At 49.3% G+C, this 24,205-nt stretch overlaps 1 protein-coding gene across 2 annotated transcripts in view; it reads left to right on the forward strand.

Annotated features, from left to right (window-relative positions):
- ZPBP2 (zona pellucida binding protein 2) overlaps positions 1-24,205 on the forward strand; it is an 854,148-nt gene that overhangs the window by 261,838 nt on the left and 568,105 nt on the right. For both annotated transcript variants that reach the window (XM_069634766.1, XM_069634767.1), the window contains exon 3: positions 18,529-18,654. In XM_069634766.1, coding sequence (XP_069490867.1) covers positions 18,529-18,654 — 126 coding nt within the window. The remainder of the gene's footprint in view (positions 1-18,528; positions 18,655-24,205) is intronic.

Below are 24,205 nucleotides of genomic sequence, written 5' to 3' on the forward strand. Positions count from 1 at the left end.
ATAATAACCAACAGTCTACCCAGGGTTACAGCAGGGGTAATAAAAGAGGACGTGGAAAAGGTAGAGGCAGCCCCAGTAGAGGAGGCGGCATGCCTCCACCAAAACAGTGATGCTCCGTTCAGGGTCCCTTCTCACGCAACCCCAGTAGGGGGACGCATTTCCAACTTCACCCAAGCTTGGGAAGGGATCACATCAGACAGATGGGTGCTGTCCACAGTATCCGCAGGGTACTGCATAGAACTGTTAGAGCGTCCCCGAAACCATCCTCCACGACAAAAAATACATTCTTTGGACCACCAGAAGATCCTCCTCGAGGAGATCGTCAATCTGCCAGCAAAGGACGCGATAGAACCCGTCCCGGGACACCAGGTAAACAAGGGTATTTATTCAACTTACTTCCTTGTGCCAAAAAAAGATCTGACAATGCGCCCAGTATTGGACTTACGGCCTGCAAACAAGTATGTCAAGCCCCAAAAGTTTCGCATGACTACTCTCCAGGAGGTGATCTCCCTCCTAAAAAAGGGGGATTACATGGCAACATTGGACATGAAAGATGCCTATTTTCATATTTCCATGTTCCCAGCGCACAGAAAGTACTTGCGCTTCAAGTTGGACAGTCGGCAATACCAGTTCAAGGTACTGCCCTTCGGGGTAGCTTCGGCTCCAAGGGTATTCACCAAGGTACTGGCGGTGGCGGCAGCACACCTACGCAGGGTGCCAATCCCGGTGTACCCTTACCTGGACGACTGGCTCATCACGGGGGAGACCCCAGTAATTTGCACAGCAAACATTCAAAGGACTATCGACCTCCTCTTCGAATTGGGCTTCTCAATAAACGAGAAAAAGTCAAGTCTGGTGCCAAGCACATCCAAACAGTTCCTAGGAGCTATCCTAGACATTCAAGAGGGGTTGACCTTTCCTTCCGAGGAAAGAATTCGGAATATACTGCTGCAAATTCCGCAATATCAGTCCGGTCGCCAGATAACGGTACGCAAAGCAATGCGTTTGCTGGGCATGGTGGCGTCATGTATTTACCTGGTCCCCCACGCGTGCCTGCGCATGCGTCCCATGCAGGAATGGTTGGCGAAACAGTGGTCTCAGGCAAGTGGTCAGTGGGACGATCTAGTGGTCGTTTCGCCAACACTTGTACAAAGCCTTCACTGGTGGACAAGAGAGAATCTGTCCAAGGGGAAACCCTTTTACGATCCCGAGATACAGGCGGTAGTCACAACCGATGCATGCCTGACGGAGTGGGGAGCTCACCATCTCCACCACACAGCTCAGGGTCTCTGGTCGCACTCAGTGGCCAAGAATCACATCAACCTGTTAGAGCTTCTGGCAGTATTCAGAGCACTTCAAGCGTTCGGGCCCTACCTGTTAAATCTGTCAGTGCAAATCCGGACGGACAGCACTACAGCCATGTTCTACCTGAACAAGCAAGGAGGGACTCGGTCGCCGAATCTGTCCAAGCTTGCCCAAAAAATCTGGATATGGGCACTCAGACGGAACATCTTCCTGTCATCGCAACATGTTCCAGGGGATCTCAGTTCCCTAGCGGATGCTCTGAGCAGAGTCCCCCTCCCAGAGGAACACGAATGGTGTCTACACAGAGAAGTCGTAGAAGAGATCTTCTCTCAGTGGGGTTTCCCAACTATAGACCTATTCGCCACAAGCGAAAAAAGACAATGCCCAGGATTTGCATCCAGGTTCCCCCAACCAGACTCCCAGGGGAACGCCCTGTGGATGAACTGGTCAGGGATGTTTGCTTACGCTTTCCCACCAACTCCTCTAATCAGGAAGGTGGTCAACAAGATGAACAGAGAATCGATGACGCTCGTCCTAGTTGGTCCCATGTGGGCAAGACAACCGTGGTTCCCACACTTACGCAGATTGGCGGTGTGCGAACCCATCAAACTTCCGGGCTGGTACAACCTACTGTCCCAGCACCAAGGTCAAACGGTGCATCCTCAACCCAACTCAATGAACCTGGCAGCATGGCTCTTGAGGTCATAGAGTTCGGACATCTCAATTTACCACAGAGGTGTATGGACATCCTAAAGGAATCTAGGAACCCTAACATGAGGCACTGCTACTTTGACAAATGGAAGAGATTCGTTATCTGGTGCCAGAATAAACAAATCAACCTAGTTGATTGCACTCCTTCCACTATTGTTACATACATGCTCCACCTGCTGGATGCAGGACTGGTTTTTAACTCACTGAAGGTACACCTGGCAGCCCTGTCAGTATACACCACTTCCCATAACAAGGTGTTGTGGTGGAAAGTACCAGTAGTTAAAGCCTTCATGGAAGGAGTAAAGAGACTTCACCCTCCTATTTTAAACCCACCACCAGGATGGGACCTTAACGTGGTGCTATCTAAGCTCATGGGCCCCCCATTCGAGCCCATGCACAAAAGCAGTCTCAAACACCTGACTTACAAAACGGCCTTCTTAGTAGCAATTACATCTATAAGAAAAGTCAGTGAAATTCAGGCTCTGTCAGTGCAAGATCCCTTCTTTACTGTCCATAAAGATAAACTGGTTTTACGCACACACCTTAGGTTCTCACCTAAGTTTATTTCCAAATTCCATGTGAACCAGTCCATCGAGCTTCCGGCTTTCTTCCAAGACCCACAAAGCTCGGCTGAGGTGAAACTACACACACTAGATGTGCGTAGGGCGGTCCTAAACTATGTAAACAAAACCAGACCGCTAAGGAAAACAGATCAGCTGTTTGTCTCCGTAGCTACAGGCAGAGAGGGGGATCGCGTCTCTAAAGGTGCCATCTCTAAGTGTATTATTACCTGTATCTAGCTGTGTTACTCACTTTCTGAAAGAACTCTGCCTTTCACGCCTAGGGCCCACTCTACAAGAGGCATTGGGGCCACTCTGGCTTTCATTGCAAATGTACCTCTTGACACCATTTGCAAAGCAGCTACTTGGAGCTCTATTCACACTTTTACTCAGCACTACTGCATTGACACTCATTCCAAGACAGATACACAAGTGGGAGAAGCGGTTCTAAGACATTTATTTGCTCATGACCCTTCTCACATCCCACCTCCTTCTTCAGGTACTGCTCGCTAATCTATGCACAGCATGTGATCTAAGCAGATTCCACAAGCCTCAGAAGGGATACATTACTCACCGTAATCATATTTCTGATGCTTGTATCTGCTTAGATTCACATGCGACCCACCCTTCCTCCCCTCTGAGAGAAGGCGCATGGATGCTTGTAGTCTTACCTTTCTATCTATCTGCTTGGATTATCTGTACTCACGCTACTCCTCATGCTACCTCATGTCAGAAAAAATACAATCTGAGGGTCCTAGATGCGTGAGGGATCATGGGTACAGTGGACGTCACACTAGGGATAGTATTACTGGCACGCCCTGTGTCGACGCCCTTTTTCGAGTTTCGCAAAACAAACTGTAATACTCCGCAGCTTCCACTAGATGTCGGCCTATGCACAGCATGTGAATCTAAGCAGATACAAGCATCAGAAATACGATTACGATGAGTAATGTATCCCATATATCACAAGTGAACCCATGAGATCACAATGTACTAGGACAAGAACATAAAAGGCTATAGTGCAAAGCTGTTACAAATTAAACCTACATACACAATACATACTCATTACTAGGAGCATGAGGGCGAACAGTTGCTATAAATTCATGCATCTGCACCATCAGCATTCTCAACAGAGACCTTGTAAGGCAGGCTGCCCTGAAATCATTCAGCTGGGTAACACATAGTGATGAAGGCTCTTCTTTGAAGAAGAAGAGCTGATCTGTAGGCCAACCAGCCAGAGTTTTCTCTACAACAACAGTTCTCCACCAAAGTTGGCATTACCTCACATTGATGGTAGGTACACCAAGTAGAAACGTCTTCCATGTGACGAGAATCAGGAACCTGGGAGCGATCGTCACGGTTTTCAATCGATTCACCATCTTTTTGGCTACTTTCTCTCTCAACCATTTCCTCTTCGATATACTCCGGCTTGTGAAAGGATGGCTGAATGGGTGCTATAATTATTGAGGATTGAAGCAATAAAAAATAAATTATGGGTGAAAAATAATAAATTAGTCATTTGGATAAAGTAAAGAATTGTGGTTTCATTTAAAATGCCATGTAAAAGAAAATGGAAGAAACAAACATGTTATAAAAACCCATAGTGAAAAGACAACAGGAATAGTTCCAAAGTTGGAAATTTCCCATTGTCAGATGCAAAAAAGAACTGATGTAAATATACAGTTTAAATATGGTTTAGTAAAGACATTTGACAATTATGTAATAAATATTGAAAGTGAAAGCGCATACATAGTAAATTCATTTGAGAAAGTGTAAGTATCTTTTACAGTTTAATTCATCATAGTTGTTAGGTAGCTGAACAGAGAAAAATAGGTTGTGAAGGGTCGTAATGAAATAGGTGGACACTAAGGCAACATAAACTCCAATGTTGTCTGATCAGAAATGGTTTGTGATACTTATCGAGGAAAGAGGCGTCTTGAAATGTCCATGGAGACACGTCAATAGATTGTGCACAGAGGACGTTCGAAGGAGACGTGCACTGGTGTTGTGACATGGGGAGTAAGAGTCTCATGATATCAGCTTGAGGGGAGGGTGATCTGATTAACTGCTGCATGGGTAGTTGAACGTAGGGCGGTGGATCAACAGATAAGATTATCATAAGATGGCGGTTTCTGACCCATGAGTTTCGCATCTGTAAACATCAGACAATCGAAAGTAGGAAGCATTTGAAAGAAATTCTGATCGGTCAATATATGCTCAGAAATACATGCCCTGTCCATTGGGCCAATAACATTCCTGAGAGAACTTCCCCCTTAATAGGCACCTTCCAAAACCAACTGGAGGAAGTGACAATGGATGCAGCATTGTGTCTTGCATCCAGTGTTTTTTGACAACTTTAGGCTGTATATTTCAAATCACAACTGAAAACTTTAAAAAAAAAGATTCAACAAAGGGTAAAAGGTGGGGCCAAAGGGTTTGTTTATATTTATTTAATGTTGGAGCCACACCTTGAGACAGAATTATTAAACATTTTGGTTTATTTGTCTGCAATTGACCTTTACTCCTAAGTCCTGTCCCCTTTCCTCCATACTTGTGGGACATTCGGTCCTTCGGGACGGGACCAGAGCACTTTTAAAGCATCAAAAATACGACTGTTTGTCCTTCTTTTATTTTTATGCGGGGCTACCGTACGTGACCATAGCGCTGCGCCCCGCGCATCGTCCTTCAGTCCTTTTCTTCGTACGGTCGGGGTCGGACGCAGTAGCATCACAGTGTCATGATGCCTACCTCTAAGGAGCCAGGTCGGGCCCAGCAACCCCAGAGGCAGACATCATTTTCCCCAGGAAAGTCTCAGCGGGCCCAAGTCGGGGCCCTTTGGACTCAGTCCTGGCGCCTTAGGCGCCAGGCTCATAGCGGACCCCAGTCCTGGCGCCTTAGGCGCCAGGCTCATAGAAGAGGATATGTGTTTAAGTGCTTGGGTGCACACTTACCTGATGCAGACCTTGCTGCTTCATCCAGGCCCTCTTGAGGCCTGAATGGGACTACGTAACCTGTAGGACTACTTCACCACCCGGGTGTGGTCGGGGAAGGATACATAACTGATTGGTGGAAGGATACATACCAGGAACTTCTTCCAAGGCTATTTAAACCCCACCCGAACAGCCACACATGCTTCGCGTTGTTCTGCACCTAGCAGCTGGACGCTCACCGTGTCAGCTCCTGCATCCTGACTTCAGCCACGCCTGCCAGCACCCTGGAACACCTGCAAGGGGAGAAAGGAAGAGAATAGGAGAAGAAAAGCCATTACCTGCTAAATCTGCATCCCAGATTCATTTCTCCAACGGCCCTGAAAAGGAAGACATCATTTTAAAGGCATTTCGTTTCGATCGCTGCAGCGCTGCATTTTACTCACCTTTGCAAGGCGCTTCCATCTTCAGCAGCGATCTTCCGGATTCAGCTACGCCCCGGCACCTAGAGGAAAAAAGACAAGAACAAAGGTGAGAGGGAGAAAAGGAATAAGGAAAGCTCAGTTTCCTTTTAAGTCTTACCTGTTGGATTATTCCCACTGCATTTCGGGTCCTGCCGCTTCCTGGCATCTCCGGACCCCGGCCCCTATGGGGAAAAAAGACAAAGACATTGAATGAGCGAATGCAAAGACATTACCTGAGTGCTCATCCAGAACTGTTTCACTTCGGGTCGGCGCCATATCTCCGGCACTCCGAACCCCGGCCCCTAAGGGGAAAAAGACATAAGCATTAGCGCTTGCTGCAATTAGACAACAAACATTATTATTAAGCTTGAACTTTTGAACAGAACTTTTACAGCGCCTTACCTGAACAGTCAAGCTTACCTGAACTCCCATCAATCCTCAATCCAGTGAAGTAACTGGGTTTCAACGCGCCCCTGCATCAGAAGCAGGATGGAGAGCTCATCCTTCCAAACCCTAAGGTGATGCTTCACGGGGAATCGTGGAGGAGGTATCGTGGAGGGTTGGAAGGGAGTGGGAGGCTTGAGCATTGTTCCAAAGTTGGTAATACTCCCTTTTCACGCACAGGAGGGTATCCAACGAGCCAGGGAAGCCAGAATAGAGGGGCCCTTCCTGTCCATCTTCAGAGTTCTGCGCCTTCGACGCCGCGCCTCCGTGGGAACCAGGTGAGCGTTACAGAACGCGAAGCCTCACCACAATTTCCCACCTGGGCGCTATGGAGACTTCCGAGACAGATCAGCTGGCCCATCTTTTAGGGGAATTACGGGCAGAAGTGCACTCAGCCCGCCAGGAGACTAATGCTCTCAGAAGGGAACTAATCCTATCCAAGGAAAGAACTGATGATCTGGCCAAAAGGTTATTGCAGGGCCAGGCAGAGCACACTCCTTTTTCCGGAGATATTTCTACAACAATGGGTTCGAATAACCCAGTACAAATCAATCTACCTGGACACATGCCTTTGGCCCCGCCGGAACGTTTTGCGGGGGATCCCAAGAAATATGCCGTTTTTATGAACCAATGCCGTTTACACTTTTTATGCAGGCCCGGGGCCTTCCCCAACGACCAGACCAAAGTAGTCTTTGTACTATCTTACCTCAGTGGCTGTGCTGCCGATTCGTCTATTCCATTGGTAAATCAGGATGATCCCATTCTCCGGGATTTCCAGGGCTTCCAGGCCAGCATGGAAAGATTGTTCGCTCGACACTCGCAGGGACAGCCCTTGACAACGAACTGCTATCCTTACGACAAGGTAATCAGGATCTTTTGTCCTATATCGCCACCTTTAATAGACTAGTTGTGGAAACCGGATGGCCTGAAAATAAAAGGATCAAATTGTTTCATCGAGGCCTGCGCGGAGAGCTTAAAGATGTTATAGCTCAGATAGTAGATCCACCCCAGGCCTGCGCAGACTACATAGACTTAGTGGTTCAACTTGATCACAGACTTCAAAATAGAAAAGCAGATCGGCTCAAGTATGAAACCAGAGTACCTATCAAGACCCACGTTAACTCCAAGAGTACTGACGTTTCCGAACCTATGCAAATTGGCAGTGTTAAAGGACCATTAACGCAGAAGGAACGAGAGAGAAGGCGACAAATGCAACTTTGTCTGTATTGCGGAACTTCCGGTCACTTTCTTCAAAGTTGTCCAGTTAAACCACCCAAGAAGGTGGTTGGAGCCACTGATAACGAGTTATTGACACCTGGTTCGGGAAACGACCTAGCCCGACAAGCGTAGGGGTCCGCTTGCCGAGCTTGAAAACAAACTCTTTGACCTCGCATTTTGTCATGCCAATGGTGCTTGTGAACCCAAAACAGCCTCAGCAGTTGCATGCTATAAAAGCATACATAGACAGTGGAGCTATTGGAAATTACATAGACCGTGAATTGGCTTCCAGGATTAAGCTTCCTCTCCGCCCGAAAGTAGCCCAAGATGTAATTACTACAGTTGATGGAACCGAAATAGCCTCAGGGCCTGTAACGCATTCCACAGTTGAAATCACTCTGGTGGGTCAGGACGGACATCGGGAAGCAATCGTGTTTGATGTGATCAAGGCCCCACAATTTCAAGTACTTCTTGGAATCCCTTGGTTAGAAACACATAATCCGAGAATAGACTGGCGAGCAAAGAAGATAACTTTTCCTGATTGTGAACCAACCTGTTACCCAAGGAATCCAGCTATGGGTCTAGCCTCTGTAACTTCCACCCCTGTACAGCTACCATCTGAATACCAAGAATTCCAAGACGTTTTTCAGAAAGAGCAGGCTAACACCTTACCTCCCCATCGATCTTACGATTGCCAAATCGACTTGGTACCCAATGCACAACTACCTTGTAGTAGGATTTATGCTCTTACTGAACCTGAGAACCTGCATTTGCGCCAGTATTTGGATCAATACCTGGCCAATGGTTTCATTCGCCCATCAAAGTCACCAGTCTCTTCCGCTTTGTTCTTCGTACCTAAAAAGGAAGGAGACCTTAGGGCCTGTATTGACTACCGCGCCCTAAATCAGATAACGATTAAGAATCGTTACCCTTTGCCCCTGATACCTGAGCTTATCGACCAAGTAAAAGATGCTCGTGTGTACACCAAGCTAGATCTCCGAGGAGCTTACCACCTGGTACGTATAAAAGAGGGCGACGAGTGGAAGACTGCATTCCGCACCAAATTTGGGCTCTTCGAATATCAAGTAATGCCCTTCGGTTTGTGCAACGCACCTGCCGCCTTTCAGTACTTCATGAATGATGTTCTTCGGGAACTTATCGATGTTTGTGTCATCGTTTATATTGACGACATCCTGGTGTATTCCTCCTCAGAATCTGATCACAGAAACCATGTTAGGGCAGTTCTTGAGAAATTGCGCCAGCACAAATTATTTGCCAAGCTCGAAAAATGTGTTTTTCATACCACAGAAGTGGAGTTTCTCGGATTCATCCTGACACCTCAAGGAATCCGAATGGACTCGCGGAAAGTGGACGCCATTCTCAAATGGCCATCTCCTAGCTCTGTGAAGGGAGTGCAAAGCATGCTTGGCTTTGCCAATTTCTATCGAAGGTTCATCCCGGAATTTTCTCGAACTGTTCAACCCATCACAGCTCTCCTAAAGAAAAACAAACGCTTTGAATGGACTCTTGAGGCTGAACAAGCCTTTCAGGACCTGAAAACCAAATTCACCTCTGCACCTGTATTGAAGCACCCGCGCCCAGATCTCCCTTACATCGTGGAAACCGATGCATCCAGTTCGGCCATGGGAGCTGTCCTGTCGCAAAGAGACCCAGAAACTAACCAACTACACCCTGTAGCCTTTTGGTCCAGAAAATTCTCTCCACCTGAACTCAATTACGCAATTACCGACAAAGAACTACTGGCTATTAAATCAGCTTTCAAGGCTTGGCGTCACTATCTTCTCGGTGCAAGACACACCATCACCGTAATTACGGACCACAGAAATTTGCAGTATTTAAAGACGGCCAAAGCTCAATCTTCGCGACAACTCCGATGGGCTTTATTCTTTGCGGAATTTGATTTTGTAATTACCTATCGCCCTGGCTGCAAGAATGGTAAGGCAGATGCCTTATCCCGGATAGGCATGGAAGAACCCAATTCGAGTTTAGAACCTGTGTCAATCATACCGGAACAAAGAATTCTGGGCTTGACTTCATTGCAAACCATTGAGGACATCCAAGCTCAAGTAAAACAGCTTTTTGACTCTTCTGCCTTACTGGAATGGAGTCAAAAGGGTCCTCACTACACCGTTAAGGATGATTTACCCTACTTCCAAGAGCGGTTATTTCTGCCAAGTAAAGAATTGCAGGAACTTGTCATTACCCGTCATCATGAATCATTAATGGAAGGACACCCCGGTATCGCGAAAACAGAAGAAAAGATCAAACGCCACTTCTGGTGGCCTTCTTGGAGAAAAGACATAAAGTCATTTGTGTTGTCTTGCGGAATCTGTGCCCAAAATAAGAGTCAAAAGAAAAGGCCAGCCGGCCTACTTCAACCTTTGGACATTCCACCAGCACCTTGGCACACCTTGTCAATGGACTTTATAACTGACCTGCCTCCTTGTGGTGGTTACAACACGATTCTCGTAATAGTGGATCTATTCTCCAAAATGGCCCATTTTATCCCTTTAAAAGGATTGCCGTCAGCTTCCACCTTGGCCAAGGAATTTATGGAAAATATAGTGCGGTTACATGGTTTCCCTTCCATATTAGTCTCAGACCGTGGAAGTCAATTTATCTCCCACTTTTGGAAGAAATGTTGCCAACTAGCACAAATAGACGTGCGGTTATCCACCAGCCACCACCCCCAGACCGACGGACAAACCGAGAGAACCAATCAGAATCTCGAGCAATATCTGCGGTGCATGTTACACCAATCCGAGTTGAATTGGAAGGACATCCTTTGGATTGCAGAATATGCATACAACAATTCAGTGCATTCTGGAACCGGACAGACTCCTTTTTATACCCTGTATGGTCACCATCCTCGGACCTCTGACCTAGATCCACCTCTGACCCTGGAGATGCCTGCAGTAAATCACCTACATTCCACAATAACCCAAGCCTTCAAAGAAGCTACAACCCACTTACAGCAAGCCAAGAAAAAGTATAAAGAAAACGCTGATTTGCACCGAAGTAAAACTCCTCCTTACCAAGTAGGAGATCAGGTATGGCTAGCAACTAAACATCTACCCCTCAAGGGTCAGCAAACTTTTAATCCCAGATTCATTGGGCCTTACCCCATCAAAGCTATTATCAACCCAGTGGCCTTTAAACTCGATTTACCATCCAACATGCGGATTCATCCCGTTTTTCACGCATCTCTTCTAAAACCAGTACAACCTGGAACCAGACTGTCTGAGCCCCCAGGCCCTGTCCAGATTGATGGAGAATTAGAATTCGAAGTGAAAGACATTTTAGATTCCAAGATAGTTAAGTCGAAACTCTTCTATCTTGTTGATTGGAAAGGATATGGACCTCAGGAAAGATCTTGGGAACCCAGTAACTATGTTCACGCACCACGATTAATTCAAAGATTCCATCGAAGATTCCCGCACAAACCAAAACCCCCGGAGGAAAAGACCTTGGGAGGGGCCTTGATGGGGGGTACTGTCATGATGCCTACCTCTAAGGAGCCAGGTCGGGCCCAGCAACCCCAGAGGCAGACATCATTTTCCCCAGGGAAGTCTCAGCGGGCCCAAGTCGGGGCCCTTTGGACTCAGTCCTGGCGCCTTAGGCGCCAGGCTCATAGCGGACCCCAGTCCTGGCGCCTTAGGCGCCAGGCTCATAGAAGAGGATATGTGTTTAAGTGCTTGGGTGCACACTTACCTGATGCAGACCTTGCTGCTTCATCCAGGCCCTCTTGAGGCCTGAATGGGACTACTTAACCTGTAGGACTACTTCACCACCCGGGTGTGGTCGGGGAAGGATACATAACTGATTGGTGGAAGGATACATACCAGGAACTTCTTCCAAGGCTATTTAAACCCCACCCGAACAGCCACACATGCTTCGCATTGTTCTGCACCTAGCAGCTGGACGCTCACCGTGTCAGCTCCTGCATCCTGACTTCAGCCACGCCTGCCAGCACCCTGGAACACCTGCAAGGGGAGAAAGGAAGAGAATAGGAGAAGAAAAGCCCTTACCTGCTAAATCCACATCCCAGATTCATTTCTCCAACGGCCCTGAAAAGGAAGACATCATTTTAAAGGCATTTCGTTTCGATCGCTGCAGCGCTGCATTTTACTCACCTTTGCAAGGCGCTTCCATCTTCAGCAGCGATCTTCCGGATTCAGCTACGCCCCGGCACCTAGAGGAAAAAAGACAAGAACAAAGGTGAGAGGGAGAAAAGGAATAAGGAAAGCTCAGTTTCCTTTTAAGTCTTACCTGTTGGATTATTCCCACTGCATTTCGGGTCCTGCCGCTTCCTGGCATCTCCGGACCCCGGCCCCTATGGGGAAAAAAGACAAAGACATTGAATGAGCGAATGCAAAGACATTACCTGAGTGCTCATCCAGAACTGTTTCACTTCGGGTCGGCGCCATATCTCCGGCACTCCGAACCCCGGCCCCTAAGGGGAAAAAGACATAAGCATTAGCGCTTGCTGCAATTAGACAACAAACATTATTATTAAGCTTGAACTTTTGAACAGAACTTTTACAGCGCCTTACCTGAACAGTCAAGCTTACCTGAACTCCCATCAATCCTCAATCCAGTGAAGTAACTGGGTTTCAACGCGCCCCTGCATCAGAAGCAGGATGGAGAGCTCATCCTTCCAAACCCTAAGGTGAGGCTTCACGGGGAATCGTGGAGGAGGTATCGTGGAGAGTTGGAAGGGAGTGGGAGGCTTGAGCATTGTTCCAAAGTTGGTAATACTCCCTTTTCACGCACAGGAGGGTATCCAACGAGCCAGGGAAGCCAGAATAGAGGGGCCCTTCCTGTCCATCTTCAGAGTTCTGCGCCTTCGACGCCGCGCCTCCGTGGGAACCAGGTGAGCGTTACACACAGGGAATATTTTTCTTTCTGTTCCCTTGTCCTTCATTCCTGCTCCGGTTCCACAGTCATCCATTCTTTCGTCTATGCCGGAGCATCTGGAATTCGTGTCCTGGTCATCCTAAGAACGTCGTTTCGCGAGGGCGGATCCCCGCTGCTTTTGCGTGCCTAGGCACAGAAAACTGTTGGGACGTGTGCTTCTACATCGACTCCCTCTCCGCTCAGGCACTTCAACGTCAGCTTGTCAGGTGGGAGGAAGTGTTACAACGCATTCTTCCTCCGCATTTGCAGCTCTTCATTGAAGAAAAAAGGAGACGGCTGGTAAGTTCGTTCCTTTTCAGGACACCCCGGCCGGGGGAATACTTCCCAGGGTCTTCGGTGTCCGGGAGGGGCTCAAGTAGCTCAATTACCAGGGATCTCCTTGAGGTATCCCGCAAGGGATCTAAGAGGCGCACCAGAGTTTCCTCCGAGGCCTCTTGTAAAGGGGCTGCCGAGACCGGATCTTCATCTGAGGTTCCCCCTTTGGGGGTTAAGGCTAGGCCCAGTTCTTCTGGTGCTTCTTTCACCGTGGTCAGCCCTGGGGTTTCCAGTTCTGGAACTAAGTCTACTGAGTCTCGGCTCGAGGTCCCTCTCAAGGTGACTAAACTTTCCAGGGTTACTCCCAAACTTCCCTGTCTTGGGGCTATTTCTACCGGCAAGATTGAGGGCCCTACTCTGGAGGCCCTGGCTTCGGGGGGGGACACTCGGACCAGTGGTGGAACCAATCCTGCTGAGGGGGCACAGAAGCCGGTAAAGCACCATAAGTCTTCTCGTACTGGCTCTGCCAAGGCTTCCCTATTTCGGGCTAACTCATCAGCAGTCTCTAAGGTGTCTCAGAAACACGCTAGGTTTGCTAGTACCGGCCCTGCCGAGGTTCCTTGTCACAAGGCTAAGATGTCACATAAGACCCCTGACTCCCCGATGGTGTCCACTACACCTGTGACACAGTTCGTCTCAGGCGTGGACAAAATGGCGGTCCAATAACCGCGGTCCTCGGCTGCCATTTTGACTACCTCTCTTACACCAAAGTTCACCACGGCTGGTGCTGAGGGGCCGTTTTTGGGGCAGTGCAGCCTTTTCCACGTTTTGTGGACAATAAGAACCCGTTCAGCCCTCCGATGGATTGGCATGTTCGAACTCCGCTGCTCCATACAGTTTCGCTCCTTCCTGCGTCTGCTCCTTTGATCTATGTAGATCCAACTGGTGGAGTACCTTTCTGGCAACCATCCTCTTTACATTCCTCGGGGTATGCCCCTTCCGAGCAGCATCTGCCCACTCCAGTGCTCAGACCCTCATCCGAGGATGCGTTTTTCAGAATGTTTCAGACACTTATGCATTCTGAACCCATGAAGGTATACTTTAAGGATTTGTTTAAGGAAATGTATCCTAAGTCGCCTGAACTGGTCCCTGTTCCAGTAGTTCCTATGCTGATCCCGGTTGGGCCACCTCCTCCACCTCTGCCTGTGGGGCCTCCCCCCCCACTTTCTCCTCTGTCTCCTCTTTCCCCCGTGGAAAAGACTTTGGTGGCTCTGCCAAACACCACTTCAGGACCTGAGACGCCACGTACAGTGGACCAGTCTTCTGCTCCCCTTCGCTGGATGAGGACCAGGCGGACCAGGACGGCGATGACACGCCCTGCTCTATTCGAGCCATCCACGACCAGGTGCTGGATATGATGGCACTGCTAGACATTCCAATATCCGAGCCCCAGCTCCTCAGGACGGGGTTCTTTCTGGAGCCTTTACCTTGTTGCCACAGGAGCGCACCGGCCTGTTCCTAGAGAAGGACCTTCTGGCCGAGGCCCGTAAAATATGGGAAAAACCTCATACTGGGCAGCACTTAAACAGAAAAATAGAAGCTTGCTATAAGCTTCACGCGTCTGAGGACATATCCATGTCTTCATGTCCGCTCTCCTCGTCGACTGTGGTGGCTGCAGCTACGCTTCAGTGAAAGCCGGCCTCTACATCTTCTACTGCAATGTCCCAAATCCTTTCCAAGGAGGACACGCTTCTGGACGCCATTTGCAAAAAAGGTATTTTCTAATTCAGCTCTTCAGCTACGTCAGGCGAATGCTGGTCTTATTGTGGCCGATGCCAATGTGAAACTTTGAAAAGAGCTAGCCGAGTTCCAGGGATGCATTCCTTCGGATAGGCTTGAAGACTTCAAGGGTGGCTTATCTGACGCCAGAGTTTTGGCACAGGATCTACTTGAGGCTGCAGCCCATCTCCTAACAGGCGTGGCTGCATGCTACGAAATATTCAAAGGAAGTCCAGGACAAAGTGCTTGACCTCCCTTTTTGAGGGTAAAGACCTGTTCCACGCCTCCACGGACGAGGAACTTAAGACTAAGGCCAGTACTCAAACGGCCAAGTCGTTGTCTGTCCTTGGAAAGGCACCTGCAAATTCACTTTACTCTCCAAGGTCGGGGTCTCAGACAAGGTCCTTCTCTGGCTTCAGAGGATTTCAGGACCGCCGGGCACGCCTCTCTGATGCTCGAAATGGCAGCCCCCGTCATAAGCAACAACGCCAGGTTGGCCGATTTTTCTCTCGGCCAGCAGTCTCCCTCCTCCGCAGCAACGGGTTGTCTATCCGCCAGTAAAACTCGGGTGGGGGATGGATTTCGTCTCACCTGGAGGCGTGGCAGACCATCACCCAAGACCGATCGGTTTTGTCAGTCGCTCGGGTGGGCTTTCGCTTGCCCCTCCCCTCTACGCCACCTTCCCACCCTCCTCTCCAGCAGACGAGGTAACCCTCCTTCAGAGCCGAGGTACAGAAGCTTCTAGACCTCATAGCAGTGGAACCTGTTCCTCTCGGGGAGCGAAGGGAGGGGTTTTATTCCCATCTGTTTACAGTGCCCATACCCAAACAGGCTGGCCTGCGCACTATCCTCGACCTTTCCAAGTTCAATCTCTTCCTACCTCAAGAGAAATTCAAGATGATTATGCCCTTTCAGATAAAGTCCTCTCTCCGGAAGGGCGATAGGCTCAGCGTAGTAGACCTTCAGGATGCTTACATGCATATCCTGATCTGGAGCCCGCACCGAAAATATCTGCGGTTCTTCGTGGGAACAGACCACTTCCAGTATTGTGTGCTCCCGTTTTGGTCTCAGTTCAGCACTGCATGTCTTTACGAAGATGTCAGTCATTGTGGCGTTCCTCAGACTACAGGGGATTCATGTATATCCATATTTGGACGATTGGCTTCTGCACAGTCCTTGCCCACAAGCCTCCTCGGCCAATCTTCAGTCACTTCTTCAGCTCTTGTTCCATCTCGGGCTGTCAGTTAACTGGCGGAACTCTTCGATGATGGTCTCTCAAGACCTGATCTTTTTAGGTTTCCGTTGGGACACCGTCAGTACCAAAGCCTTCCTGACAGAGGACAGGGTTGCAGACCTTTCAGCCACATGTCAGATCTTCCTGCAATCCTTCCACATGTCGGCCTGGTGGTTCCAGAGACTTCTGGATCTCATGACCTCTTGCGTGTTAGATCTGCTTCTCGCACGCCTGAAAATGAGACGTACTCAGCTGCTGCTCCCAGGCTACTGACCCGGATTCCAAGATGATTCCTATTCCGTCCAGCATGACAGCAGATCTTCAATGGTGGTCATCCACCAACAATCTCTTGGTGGGAACCTCCTTCCAGTAGCCCCGCCCACAAGTAATGGTTACCACAGACTCCTCCCTCTTGGGGTGGGGTGCTAGGCTGCTACACCTCGAAGTTTTCGATTTGTGGACGCCCCAAGAAAGGTGCTTCCATATCAATTACCTGAAGCTTCTGGCAGTTTTTCTGGCGCTCAAAGCCTTTCAGCCCTCGATCACCAACATAGTGGTGCGTATACACACTGACAATTCTGTGACAATGTTTTACATCAACGAACAGGGGGGCACCAAGTCTCCCCTTCTGGTGGACCTGGCTATCCAAATCTGGGATTGGGCCATCCAGCACAATGTCTGGCTCCAAACTGTGTATATCCCGGGCCACATCCATGTGACTGCAGACTTGCTCAGCCGTCAGTGTACAGTGAGTTATGAATGGAAAATGAACACAAATGTTCTCAGCGAGATCTTCCGGCAATGGGGCACCCCGGAAGTGGACCTCTTTGCAACATCGTCGACCAAGAAACTTCCACTTTATGCATCCAGGAACAGGCTCAGAGTGTCCTCCTTGGGCGACACCCTTGAGTTCTTGTGGGACAACAAGAGTGCGTATGCATTTCCTCCTCTGCCACTAATACATCGGTTTCTTTGGAAACTCAGGAGTGCTTCCAACGGCACTCTCCTCTTCATAGCGCCCTGGTGGCCAGCCAGGTTCTGGTTTTCGGACCTGCAGCACCTGTCGAGGTCCTCCCCAATCAGGTTCTGCAGATTCCTGATCACCTTCACCAGAGCAATCATCAGTTATGGCACCCCTTCCGACAATCACTCAGCTTGGCGGCCTGGTGGCTGAGTTCCGATCTTTACCGCAGTTCAACCTCTCTGAGGACAACATGCAAATAATACAAGCGGCATGGAAGCCCTCTACGAGAGCTCAATACAGTAGCAATTGGCTCTGCTTCTGTCGCTGGTGTTTGGCCAAGAGCCTTGACCCCAGACAGGCATCTGTCGACACTGTTTTGTCTTTCATATCGGACTTGGTGGCCTCTGGTATGCACGTTTTGTCTTACAGGACTTACTTGTCCTCCATTGTGTCTTACCTGTCCACGGACAGCTGCTCCTTTTCACTGACTAACCCTGTCATCAACAGACACTTTGCGGGTCTTTTACACCTTTTCCCGCCGGTTCGGACTCCTCATCCCAAATGGGACTTGAACGTGGTCCTCACTGCTTTATGCCATAAGCCTTTTCAACCAATGGCCACTACCGATCTCAAGTACCTTTCTTGGAAGGTTGATTTTCTGATTGCAGTTACACCGGCAAGGCGAGTAAGTGAGCTCCAAGCTCTTTCGGTGGAAAATCCGTTCCTCAATTTCCACAAGGATAAGGTTGTGCTTCGCCCTCATCCCTCCTTTCTTCCTAAGGTGCTTACTGATTTTCATTTGAACCAGTCAATCTCCTTAACAGTCTTCTTCCCGAACCTGACCTCGGATGCACAGAGAGTTCTGCACAATTTAGACGTGAGAAGGGCTCTAAAGTTCTACCTGGATAGAACTAGTGAACTCAGAAGCTCCTCATAACTCTTTGCCACTTTTGGCGACCCGAAAGGGAAACCAGCCACCAAAGCTTCTATTTCCTGCTGGATTGCCTCCTGTATTTCTGAGACCTACAGCATTCAGGGCCTTCAGCTACTAAAGGGCATCCACGCACATTTGGTCGGCGGCAAGCCGACTGCGGTTGCCTTCCAAAAGTGTGTCCCTTGGGAGTCTATCGCCAGGGCGGCTACGTGGGCTTACCCATCGGCTTTTTGCAAATATTACTGTCTCGACCTGAGCTTCCGGGCTGATGCCCAATTTGGCCAGGCAGTTCTCAAGAATTTATTTCAGTAAGGGGGTTTTCCATCCACCCGTTATACCTATGGTCAGTGCTTGGGAATCTCCCACAAGTATAGGGGAAAGGGGATGGGACGTAGGAGTATGACAAAGTTACTCACCGTAGTGACTACCTTACTCCTAGTCTATATTCCCCATTCCTCCATACGCCCGCCTGCATTCCCTCTAATAAGTATCCTCGGTTATTACTAAATGGTCCTGGACCTGGCGATAGAAAAGGACTGAAGCGCGATGCGTGGGCCAGAGCTCAGGAGGGCGGGGCTATGGTCACGTGCGGTAGCCGGCGTAAAAATAAAAGCAGGACAACAATTTGTATTTTTGATGCTTTAAAAGTGCTCCGGTCCCGTCCTGAAGGACGGAATGTCCTACAAGTATGGAGGAATGGGGACTATGGACTAGGAGTAAGGTAGTCACTACGTTGAGTAACTTTGTCATTCTGAAAAATAGATTTGATATTTGGTGCTGTCTTTTGCCTTTCAGTTAAAGTTTATGTCAAAATAAATCGTGATAGCCCATTCCTAGTATGCATGGATGAAAAGCTTGCTCATCATGAAACCATCGACCCTTTCTACCTGTGGATTGGCCCTGATGGAAGGAACGTTAAAGGCAAGTGGCATGCTTATCACATTCCTCATCATATTTTGAACTCTATTATATTAATACAGCTAAGACAAATTTCATTTGTCCATTTTCCATTTTGACTTATGCTGCAGTACATGAGTAATGAATTTGTATTATGCATACATGATAATATTTGCTTGTATAGATTGCAAGCACAGCATAAGCAGAACAGTAGTACTAAAAATGTGTGATATTGTATAGTGTTGTGGATTACTGCGCTGACAATGAGTCCGCTCTTTGCAGGAGATGAGTGTAGGTGTGTCACAGAGGGAGAGTTTTTGGGTTATATCCCAGTTGATAGACTTGTGACTGACTGCCATTCTCTGGTGATAAGTTGTTTGACAACAACTGGGAATAGGTGAAGGTTCCAATACTAGGTTCCAATAACATATACTACACCAAAAAACATTGTTACAGTCTCCACTCAATTTATGGTGCAGTTTAGAGGCTGAATACAATGGTCATCTCAGCAATATGCATAACTCAGAAGCTCCAGAACTTTTTCAGAACAAATTTCTTCTTTTTTTGTACCAAACAGAAAAACAGGCATTAGGGTTGTGACTACCGTGGTCCCAGAGGCTTAGTCCACGGTTTCATACATCTTTCAGCTATTCTTGGGGATCCTGTTGCTCAGTCCTCTCTCCTGACCCACTAACAGTCCACCTCCTTAGCAGCAGTCACTCAGTTGTTGGAATTTATAGTGTCCTGCAGTTCTTTCTTGGTCTTCACCATGTCTTTCTTCTTCATTCTTGATGGTTTCAGGATATGGCATTGGTCGACCAACACTCTGTTCTCAGGTACACCCACTTTGTGCCATTAAGTCATCCAATGAGGGTTGGGTGTCGGGCATTTGTAAACATTGTAAGACCCTACGATTTTTAATAAGCTTTTCGCTGCTGGTAGTGATGAGCAATCTTGGCTGGTGACCTATAAGGTCTTGGGTTATTGTGTAAGGCCCTTGCTTAACTATATAGTCTTGCTTGGAAGTTATGTTCTGGGAACTGCTTTGTGCTTCCCTTCTTAATCCTACTTCTTGTCCCCGTTCCTCCATATTTGTGGCAAAGTGCGCCCTATAGAGACTGCAAAGAAGTGATATTTACAGCACCAAAAAAAATGTGTCCAGCTTTAATTTCTTACTCAAAGCTGGGAGCACATGCAGCCATTGCCCGCCTTCCTCTGCCTTGTCTTACGCTTCATCCTTTTCTTCACCTGTTATGTACTGGACGAGTGCAGCACTGTAAGATTTTTAATCCCTCTTTTCTGTCATTTTTTTCTTAGATTCTGTTCTCCCCTTGCTCACTAAGGTTTTCGCCGTGATTTTCCATCTGTCTATTCTGGGGATAAAGGGATTCTCAAGCTGTTCGTCCTACGTGCAGCATTTCTCCCTATCTGGTCCTCATACACTCTGTCTCGAGTGTTGGGGCCCAAAACATTTCTGGGATTCATGTTTTTATTGCAACTTCCTCTTGGTTGGGACAGTCGGTTGTAGGCTAGGACGGTGGGATGAAGTATTGTGCGACCCACAACACTTTCATGACTTCATCATGAGAAAAAGAAGAGGCCAGTATCAATGTTCCCTCTCATTATTTTTCTCTAAGTGTGGAAATGGTTTGCTTTGGTGCAGACATTGGCCCTCATTACGACCCTGGCGGATTTTTTCCGCCATCGACGGACTTTTCCGCCATGGCGTAAAGTCCGTTTACGCCATGGCGGATGGCGGACTTACCGCCCCATTCCGAGGTTGGCGGGGCGGTAAGTCCCCATTGACCCATTTACCCTTCCCCATTCCCATTTCGGCCCCATAGGGCTCAATGGGAGTGGGGAAGGCGTTAATTACGCCACCGTACATTACGGTGGCGTAATTAACACCAAGGTCCCATAGCGCCATGGATTTCTACGCCCGCAAAAAGCCGGCGGAAAAGTGACCATGGCGCTTTGGGAACTCGTAGTTGGCGGTAAGGGGTCGGCGCAGCTAACGCTGGCGTAAACCCCTTACCGCCAGGGTCGTAATGAGGGCCATTATCTTTCATGTGCGCACCTGGCTAAGAAGTTCTCCAGCATGGGGTCTGGCATGGATTCACATGCTCATGAATATTCCCCGTCGTCAGGCTGGGAATCCTCAGTAAAGAAAAAATCAGTATCATTTTCGTTTCTGATCCGTCTTTCTTAGTAGTAAGCAATCACTGGTCTCTGGGTCATACTGCCCCCAGCCAATGACTGCCCTCTCCCTAAGCCCCGCCCCTGGCAGCCATCCTGAGCACATTCAAGTGTTGGGAGTCCTCGTGCTATAGCTCTCGAGCTTTTACTGCGTTTTGCATTTTTTAAAGAGTTTAATCTCATTTCTTTAGTCAATCGAGCCTCAAGCTCCACAGTTTCTACTTCCGATCAACGGGGACCCGTTTCGGAATTTTCTACGCCCCTCAAGGGCGAAGTTTCGCCGAGTTACGCTTCTTGGAGGATTCCAGAAAATCTGAGGCCTACCTCGTGGACATGGCCAAGGACAAGGGAAGCTCGACGCCCGGATCCAAGCTGTTCAGGAACTGCCCTGGATGCGGATTATAGAATGTTTTCAAGGAGGATGAGCATTCAAGATGTCTCTACTGCCTTCACGAAGACAAAACGCACGTGGAGAAGGACTGTGCGTTTTGCAAGAACTTGTCGGAACAGACTATGAGGGATCGTCGGACCCGCCTCGCCAGCTGGCTGGAGAAGGGCCCAGCAGGTGAGAAGAAGAAGTCCGAGCGGTCCTTTAAGTCCTGTGAGGGCGCCCCGGCGATGGGGGCCCAACAGAAGGCAATGCATCGCGAGTCCGCAGGCACCAGGAGCACCGAAGGGTCGGGCTCCTCGGCTGCCAGGCAGTGCGCGCTTTCACCGACGCCATCAACCACGAGCCAACACTCTGGCTCGGGGAAGAGAACATCTGAGAACCCGGCTAAGCTTCTGGAGAGGCCCCGGTCGATCTCAAAGGGATCAGCTGAGGGGGAGCGAGGCGGTGACCCCTCCCCCAAGGTGAAGGCCTCAAGCGTGCCCAAGGTGGTGAAGGCCTTGATTCATCCGGCGAAGGCCTCTATTGAGGGAGTCGCAGCGGCCCTGGCGAAGCCTGTGGAGGCTAACCCAGTGGAGGCGACCTCGAGGCCCAGAGTTTCCCTGCCGCCACGGAGGGAATCCTCTTTTCAGCCCATCGATAAGACCCCCGTGAAGACCCCGGTGAAAAAAGAGGGGGGGCGGTGGCCGTCACAGACACGGATACAGCCTCTGAGGAGGAGCTGGTTGAAGTCGTGAAGGGCCTCAACAAGAGGTCCGAGGAGGTCCGGTCCCATGGGGGGAACCCTGAGGAGGCGGACGAAGAGAGCGACGGTGGCGCCGAAGAGACTCCCGTGGAGGAGGAGCTACCATCGCGCCCGTCGCAGCCAGTACCCGAGCCTCAGGACAACTCGGTGGCCATTTTGATGGCAATCCAAACCTTATGCGCAGAGATAAGGACGAGATTGCCCCTCACCCCAACAGGCGACCCAGCAGAACCGGGCCCGTCTGGAAGCCCTCCAAACAAGCGGAGGAGAGTTCATCCCCCCCGCCTTTCCAGCCCTCGTGCAGACTGTCGACGGACGCAGATCTTCTCTCCAGGGAAGGAGGCACCATCCTCCATCACGACCCGGAGTTGCTGAACTTGCAGGCCTGGCTCCTGCAGCAGTAGAGTTTGGAGGATTCGATATCCCGGCAAACTGCAAGGAGGTGCTTGCAAAGGCCAGGGTGTCCTCAACTCTAAAGTGCTACGGACACAAGTGGAAGAGATTCTCTGTCTGGTGCCGTGCACAGAAGATTAACCCTCTGCGAATTACGGCCCCTCAAGTGCTGCCGTACCTGCTATCGCTGGCCAAGGCGGGACTAGCTCACGCTTCCATCAAGATCCCCCTTGCAGCGATTTCCCGTTACACCAGAACTACGGGACGGTCATCCCTGTGGTCTCATCGCCCGGTGAAGGAATTTATGAAGGGACTGTTCCGATCGTTCCCGCCGGTGAAGGCCCCGGCCCCGGCGTGGAAGCGCAACGTGGTGCTGACCAGGCTCATGGAGCCGCCATTCGAGCCTCTGCATTCGGCACCGTTGAAATTTCTGTCGTGGAAAACAGCGTTCCTTGTGGCCATCACCTCCGCTCTACGAGTGGGAGAGATCCAGGCCCTATCCTGCAAATCTCCATACTTGACTTTCCACGAGACGAGGGTGGTGCTGAGGACGCACCCCTCCTTCATGCCCAAGGTGCCGTCGGACTTCCACCTCAACAAGACCTTGGTGTTGCCAGTTTTCTTCCCGTCGCCTCCATCGCCGGCCGAGAGGACTTTGCACTCGCTGGATGTAGCTAGAGCGCTGAAGTTCTACGTGGACCGCACGAGGAGTTTTTGGAAGACATCACAGCTTTTTTTGAACTTTGGACCTGTGAATCAAGGGAAGGCCCTCTCGAAGGCTTCCATTTCCAGATGGCTCTCCGGCTGCATCATGCAGTGTCATTGGTTGGCAAACCGACCGTTGCCCGGCCGTCCGAGAGCCCACTCGACCAGAGCGATCGCTGCTACTACGGCGTTCTTGTCTGATGTGCCCCTGCTGGACATCTGCAGGGCTGCTACGTGGAGGTCGACGCACACCTTCACGAAATTTTACTGCGTCGACCGGATTCCAGGGAGGAGTCCAGAGTCGGCCAAGCAGTGCTGCGCAACCTGTTCGCCTGAAGGTGGGCCTGGTGAGGAGGTAAGTGTTGCTTAATATTGAGTTTATGTAATGCTTAATGTTGAGCCTTGCCACCTCCCGTGGTTGTGCATGTGTGTACTGCTATGTATTCTTATATTCATGAGCATGTGAATCCATGCCAGACCCCATGCTAGAGAAGGAACAAGTTACTTACCTGTAACTGTTGTTCTCCAGCATGGGTCTGGCATGTATTCACATACGAACCCTCCCTCCTACTCCTCTGCAGCTCTTCACTTAGTGATACTGCCACTTCACGTGCCACCAAATCTGAGGAAGGCTTTCAGGGGCGGGTCTTAGGGAGAGGGCAGTCATTGGCTGGTGCCAGTATGACCCAGAGACCAGTGATTGGTTACTACTAAGAAAGACAGATCAGAAACGAAACTGATACTGATTTTTTCTTTACTGAGGATTCCCAGCCTGACGACGGGGAATATTCATGAGCATGTGAATCCATGCCAGACCCATGCTGGAGAATGCGACTTGTGAGCATGCAAAGTTGAGGAGAGAGTCAAAGGGAATTTCTCCCTCCAATCTCTGCAATTATTTACAAATTGGTGCAAAAGGTGCACCTTAAAGCATTATGAAAAGTCATAAACCAATCCAAACATTCAAGAGCTGACGCAGTATCTTGAAAAAAAGTACCCCAACACGGAGAAAAATACATGTACTCAAATAAAGCATTGTATGCTCACTATAAAAAATGCATTCTGTTGTGGTTATTCATTTGTCGAGCTACAAACTCTGCTCAGGCATTCCAACATGTTTTATGCTACTGGGAAAAAAACGCTTATGT

This window comes from Ambystoma mexicanum, chromosome 13 (assembly GCF_040938575.1).
Source record: "Ambystoma mexicanum isolate Mex_15411 chromosome 13, UKY_AmexF1_1, whole genome shotgun sequence".
Classification (NCBI taxonomy): Eukaryota; Metazoa; Chordata; class Amphibia; order Caudata; family Ambystomatidae; genus Ambystoma; species Ambystoma mexicanum.